This window comes from Vicia villosa, unplaced genomic scaffold, assembly GCF_029867415.1.
Source record: "Vicia villosa cultivar HV-30 ecotype Madison, WI unplaced genomic scaffold, Vvil1.0 ctg.002927F_1_1, whole genome shotgun sequence".
NCBI lineage: Eukaryota > Viridiplantae > Streptophyta > Magnoliopsida > Fabales > Fabaceae > Vicia > Vicia villosa.
Window position 1 is genome coordinate 126,760 of NW_026706069.1, and position 7,115 is coordinate 133,874.

Here is a 7,115-nt window from a genome sequence, read left to right on the forward strand (position 1 = left end):
CCTTAGTTGCAAGATGATTATTGCTGCACAATGACAATGAAATAATTAATAATAACCAAGTCATCTCTCTTCCACATAGTAAAATTAGGAACAGTTGCCATAGGAGAATTTCTCTCAATATGATCAAACATGTCATAACCTTCCAACGTTGTCGAATCATCTGGACATTGGAATTAATTTTTTTCATTAAAACAATAACCTTTTTTGAATTACAAAATCCTTAACATTAAAACGATTTGGTGCTGACATTAGAGGTGGAGGTGAAGGATGGACCTTTAAGGATATATTGTTGTCAAAAAAAATTTATCATTGATGCGACCAAGATTTTAGGCTCACGCTAATATATCCGCTCCATTAACTCCGTTTTTTTTGCAAATTTTTGCGGACGCGAACATTAACATACTACCTCCGGTCCCATTTATAAGAAACGATTCCTTCTTTAGATACATTGAATAAATAATGTACGTGGACAATATGTTGTCTAGATACATTATTTATTCAATGTATCTAAAAAGAGAATATTTTCTTATAAATGAGACCAGAGGGAGTAATATTTTATAATTTTTAAGTATAAAAGGTGCAATGCCCGCATGTCTGACCTCATATTTTTGTAGGATAGAGTAATATTTTAGACTCGAGTCTTCAACAATGTCCGTCCCGCCTCGTTTTTTGTGGGGTTTTATAGAACAGATATTTCTGTTCGTCATTTCTAATTATTATAATACTCTTAAATTAAAAATATATTAATAAAAAAACATTTATTTATTATTTTCTATAAAACTTTTTCTTACAAAATAATAATTTTTTTTTTATTCATATCCTTTCAAGCTCCTCCATTTCCCTCCCTTCTATGATCGAAAAAAAAAACCTTAAGAGGTATATTTTATGGAGCACACGTTTAAATTGTTATGTTACTTATATTTTTTTCAATTTCTTTTAGCAATATAGATATCTTAAAAATCAATTCATTCAAGCAGCACCGGATTTGGCGTAAATCCCACTTGATTGCTTTACCTTCATCAGCTTTCTCTCTCATAATTTCAATCATAAAGAATATCATATGTTGCACTCTTTTTTTTTTTTTTTTTAATAATTAAATCATCACAAATACAATTACTTTCTCATCAGTTTTTCTTTTTCAAATTGGATAATTGTTAGATTCACCTACTTTTTAAATATGAAAAGTAAAAAAATCCCAAATTCAAAGTAACACCTACAACTTTCTCATGAGTTTTTATATACATTTTGTATCTTTTTGAGAGGATACAAAACAAACTACTATAGAAAACCTAAAAATTATTATAATTAAATTTTAATTAAATCATAATAAAATAAAATATTAAATTATTTTCACATAGTTAAATTGTGGTTAAATTACATCAAAAAATTTAAAAAAATATTATGAGATTACATATTATTTTTATATATTACAAAGATTAAATTAAAGAGAGCAAGTTAATTGTTTATTCATAATATATTTTCAACTCGTAATTAAGCATTTAATTATGATAGAAGCACACGGTTAATTCCACTATATAAAGCAAGTGTTAACTTCATTGTTCACTGCCATTCTCCATAATTAAGAAACACTGTCCTTTTCTCCATTTGTCCTAGCACACATGGGTCGCCATTCTTGTTCTTCAAAGCAAAAACTAAGAAAAGGTTTATGGTCCCCTGAAGAAGATGAGAAGCTTTTCCATCACATAACCATCTTTGGTGTTGGTTGTTGGAGTTCAGTTCCAAAACTAGCAGGTATAACATTAACTAATATATACATATATATACATATACTTACACATCAAGTTATATATAAATACTAACATATATAGATATATTAATAACTTGCAGGGTTGCAAAGATGTGGAAAGAGTTGTAGATTGAGATGGATAAACTACTTGAGACCTGATTTGAAGAGAGGAATGTTTTCACAACAAGAAGAGAATCTTATTATCACTCTTCATGAAGTACTTGGAAATAGGTAACATAAATGTTCAATGGTTATATATTAATGTTAGAAAAATGATTATTAATTTTCAATGTCTTTTAGGTGGGCTCAAATTGCAGCTCAACTACCAGGGAGAACAGATAATGAGATAAAAAACTTTTGGAATTCATGTTTGAAGAAGAGGCTAATGAAGCAAGGGATTGATCCAGCTACACATAAGCCATTCTTCAATATTAATACTGAATCAGTTTCAAAGGAAGAGAATGAAAAATCATCAATGATAATGCCGACACCATCTCAATCTCAACCTCAAAGAACTCTATCTTCACAGGAATATTATTATTCAGAAGCACTTCTAATGAATGATTTGATGAATTATCACTATAATATTGGTGGTTTAGCTTTTCCAGAAGCTTCAAGAAAAATTCTCATGAATTCGAATAAGTCATTATTTGATCCATTATGCTATAATCTAAGTGTGAGCAATTATTATCAGCCGAAACCGAATCTGTTTGGAAGTGATTCAAACTATTTCTTCTCTTCAATGCCTTGTTTGAATAGCTCAGACAACAATGACTCAGTTTCCAAATATAGTTCTCTTTTGGTGAATGAAAACTCAAGCAATGGTTGTTCAACTATGAATGATTATGTTGGGTGTGAAATGAGCAACATGATTGAAAATGCAAGTGGATTATTGTCATGGGAAGGTGAGAACAAGGTTTTGGATCCTTTGTTACAGTTTGAAGTCAATGCAGTAAAATGTGAAGAGTTGTTGATCAACAAGACAAGTTCATGGGAAGAAGGACAGTTTCTGACGACTGATAATGATTCAATGAATTTCAGTACTACCTATCCTTTGACGTCAGTGTCAGAAGATCTAAGTAATGAAGCTAATTTTGATGTATTTCAGCATTTATGAATTATGATATTGATCGAGGATATATAGCATAGAAAAGTTGTATTGATGTGTTTGTTTTCATGATATTGAGAGGACTATTGTAGATTTAGAGTGAAAGTGAAGCTACATTTTTATGGTGTTTATTTTTCCACATGTGGAATTATTTATTCAATCCATTTTCAATGAATTAATCTGAATTATTGTGGTTATATTTTATGATGTTAAAAATATACAGTTAGGATAAAGATTTATATAAATGTGTTATATGATCTTACGTGTGTACGTCGGTGTGTTTATGAATACATGTACGTACGGATGAAGAGAAATAAAAAATATGAATGGTGGGTTTTGGTAGATAGAGATATTTTGAGAAGCTGGTGGCATATATATGATTATTTCTGAATGGCACCACCATGCACTATTTTGTGAATCAGTGAATCCCTCCAAAAAAGTTCTAATTGGCTGTACAAAATCTGCATTATTTGGAGAGAGTAGGGTCTTCTTTTTCATCATCATCATCGTGTATATATACGGTTTAAAACAGGCGTCTAAATGTTTATTACATACTGCTTGAATGTCGTCTTTAATTTTCTGTCACCCGACAGTGTTTGTCCTAACACATAACATATAGTAGTATATACCATAACTTCGTGCTTATTTATATATGGACAAATATATGTCTACATGTTTAACTTGCATGGAGCTTATTCATATATGTGTTTCTTGCTTATAACGTTTTGTTGGTTTTTAACATTTTTTTAGGAAAGATATAATCATTAATTTTTAATTTTATTAAAAGTTGGACCGACATGAAAAATGACATAAATAAATTTTTGAATTAAATATGTATGTATTCAATATATTTTGGGTGATCAATTATTTGACTCGTAATTTCGTTGTAATTTTGCAGTGGTTGGTTTCTGTTCAGCATGATCATGTTAGTCTCCTTCTTATATATAGGTGACTATTTGTCTCTTAATGTGGTATCGATTGGGCTGTTCATGAATAGTTCAGTGAAAAAAATTAAATTGAACCAAATTAAATTATAGGAAAAAGTCACTTAAATTAAACCGAACTATAGTTATTATTATTAGTTTGGTATACCATTTTGAAATTACGAGCCATACTAAATTGTTAGAAGTTAATTTTTTCAAACCAAACCGTTAAACTATTTAAAAAAATTAAAACTTATATTTAGTATTTTTCATTGTCAATTTCGGTTCAGTTCAATTTCAGTTTTAATTTGGTTCGATTTCAGTTTCGCTTCTATAACTGTTTATGTAATATGATTTGGTTGACTAAACTAATTAAATATAATGGTTTTGTTGTTTTAACTTCTGTTTTATTTAGTACGATGATTCAGTTCAGTTCATGATCTTTTTTAATAGACCTAGATATCAGGTTTAGATTTGATTGATTGTATCAAATTGAAGTACCCTTTATATCCCTTTTAATATTATTTTTGCTTATTAAAAAAATTCTAATATTAAAAATGATAAAGGCTCTGTTTGGCATGCCACTTTTTTAGCTTATGTCTTATAGCTTATAGCTTATAAGCTCATATAACAATAAAAGACATGTTTGGTAACAGTCTTTTCATTACGAGTTTATAGCTTATTTTACTAGCTTATAGCTTATTTTTCAGATGCTAATTCAAATAGCGTTTTAGTTTATAGCTTATAGCTTATCACTTTTTTCTTCTATTTTTACCCTTATTATTATAACTAAAATCCACTTTTACCCTCTATAATTTATTTTAATTTAAAATAAAATAATTATATATTAAATGTCCTTTATGTCATTTTAATTAAATAGTTAGTTGACCCGCTAATTTTACCAAACACTTCAATTAGCTTATCAGCTATAAGTTATCAGTCATCAGCTATAAGCTATAAGCTATCAGTCATCAGCCATCAGCCATAAGCTATCAGCTATCAGCTAGCTTATCAGTCAACCGCTATTTTTACCAAACAGAGCCAAAGATGTTAAAATAATTTATACATAACTTTAGATTTTAACTATTATATTATTTTTTAAATACTATCATTTTTGAAAAAATTAAAATTAATAAATAAATATAAAATAATTAAATAATAATTTAATTACATTAATAAATAATATTTAATATATAAAGTTAGAATAAAAAAGACAGGAAAGTAAATAAATTCAATATATTATGTTTTAGTGGTGCAATAAAATTTTAATGCAATTTATAGTCATACAGGCAAAACAATTCTCTGTTGTAATTAATAATAAATATTTATTTTGATGTGTTCTAAAATGATAAGAAAATAGTAGAGCGAATAAAGAAAAGAGAAACAGTCTCATTAAAAAAATATATTATTCATTTTTAAGGATGACAATGGACAGAGTATTATATTATTAGTTCTTATACCTGTAGTTAAAAAAAAAAATTCTATATCTAAATCCATATATGCGTGGACATCAACGTTTGTACTCGTATCCATATCTTATGGGTAGTTTATAGTACTCATACTCATACCTGTTTATCGTCATTTTTAATAAAAATTTATCGATCAGTAATATAAATTATCTTCTCATTTTAAAATTTTAACAACATGAAAAAATAATGGATAGTGATGTATTTGATAAAATTGATAAATATACATGTGCATATAATAATAATAATAATAATAATAATAATAATAATAATAATAATAATAATAATAATAATAATAATAATAATAATAATAATAATAATAATAATAATAATAATATATAAATATATATAATTTGGGTATGGGTCAGGGTGAGTACTTAGATATTTGACCGCACACATACCCGCTTATTTTAGTGGATAATTACCCATACTCGTACTCACATCCATTTTAAGTTTTTATCTTATCCGTTGTGGATAATTTTTATGGGTACCCACTAGAAATGATTTAAACTGTCATCGCTATTGTCATCCCTATTCACTTTGAAAGCCTTCATAAAGACTTACACTCATTAACTCAACAAACGAGTTAAAGAGGATAAAGTGTCACATGGACAAGTCTGATGGTCCCAAGTCTTATGACATTTGCCTCCTCCACACACCTTGAAGACGTGGGTGTAGAGGCACTAATGGCGACTTGTCGTTGCTAAGTTTGTTTTTTGAATTCGAAAATAAACAACGCTTCTGAAGTATTTTGTTGTGGGCGAAAAGTTGTGATATTCAACAAAGAGTGTTGCGAAAGAGTGTTTCAACCAAAGTTGTAACTTGTGAAACAATATTACTTTTGCCTATAAATTGAGCATTTAGGATTTAGAAAAACACATTAGAAAAATCTATCATCTTCATATAAAACTTCATCAATCTTATGTAAATTTAAAAATCGATCCGTATATTCGAATTTTCATCAATCTTATGTAAATTGAATATAGGCTAAATTTTCTTGAATATTCCTGCTTGTATATGATAAGACATTCTGTAAGTATTTGAAATAATATTAAAAAAGTAATTTTGTTGATGATTAAAATTTGGATCATTCTATACGAGTTAGCCCTATTGTACTAAAATAATAGTTGGAAAAAAAAATCCAAACTCTAACTTTAAAGTTCAAGTTCTATATTTTATAAGATTGGGAGAGACTCATTTTAACTTAATGGGTTAAGAATACTTTTTTCTCTTTATCCCAAATAGAAAGATAATCTTTATTGAAAAAACATAGTCAACATCAATTCATTTTTTATACAAGTAAAACATCAGCATTAGCGAAAAAGTACACAAACACAGTGCATGATTTTTCAACAGTACACAAAATGTTTTGAAAAAGTTAAGCTGAAGCATTAGGGAAATCAAAGTTGAGATTATTGAGGAGTGAGAGAGATGCTTAAACCACAACCATAGCATTACGTTCACACCGTTATCCGGAAATTACCCTCCAAAGGTTCTGCCGTCAAGACACGATGATTAATCAATCCAGGTTGTGATTAAGGAGGCAGTAATCCATGGTCAAAAATTCAAAATCATCAATTTGAAAGAGCATTTACTGATAAAAAGCAGGTTCAATCATTAAATTTAAACCGCCACAAAAAATTGTCTAGAGACCTTTATCTATGTTTGTTGTTGGTGAAATCAACATGCTAATAATCTTAGAACAAAAAATACTCCGTATTTGAGGTGTTTAATTGTTTGAACGTTATTGTAGATTATGAATTTGTTTTGTAATATTGTCAAATTTTTAAAATACTTGCTAACAAGACTCTATAAAAAAATTGAATTTTTAGATGTATAACTGAAATACAGCTCTTTTGTACCAAAATAAA

General features: G+C 28.1%; 1 protein-coding gene across 1 annotated transcript; it reads left to right on the plus strand.

Moving 5' to 3' along the window:
- The first annotated feature begins 1,587 nt into the window (after positions 1–1,587).
- On the plus strand, positions 1,588–2,970 carry LOC131640071 (transcription factor MYB61-like). The gene is made up of 3 exons (XM_058910480.1): positions 1,588–1,752; positions 1,849–1,978; positions 2,048–2,970. Exons 1-3 carry the CDS (start codon positions 1,620–1,622, stop codon positions 2,862–2,864), a joined length of 1,080 nt encoding a protein of 359 aa, XP_058766463.1. The 5' UTR covers positions 1,588–1,619; the 3' UTR covers positions 2,865–2,970.
- Positions 2,971–7,115: the final 4,145 nt, after the last annotated feature.

What these genes read in the sequence shown, in the direction of transcription:
- LOC131640071 (XM_058910480.1), top strand. Translation starts at nt 1,620, where the DNA reads ATGGGTCGCCATTCTTGTTCTTCAAAGCAAAAACTAAGAAAAGGTTTA. An exon ending in TTCAGTTCCAAAACTAGCAG is followed by an intron (nt 1,753 to 1,848) that starts GTATAACATTAA and finishes AATAACTTGCAG; the next exon opens with GGTTGCAAAGATGTGGAAAG. An exon ending in CATGAAGTACTTGGAAATAG is followed by an intron (nt 1,979 to 2,047) that starts GTAACATAAATG and finishes AATGTCTTTTAG; the next exon opens with GTGGGCTCAAATTGCAGCTC.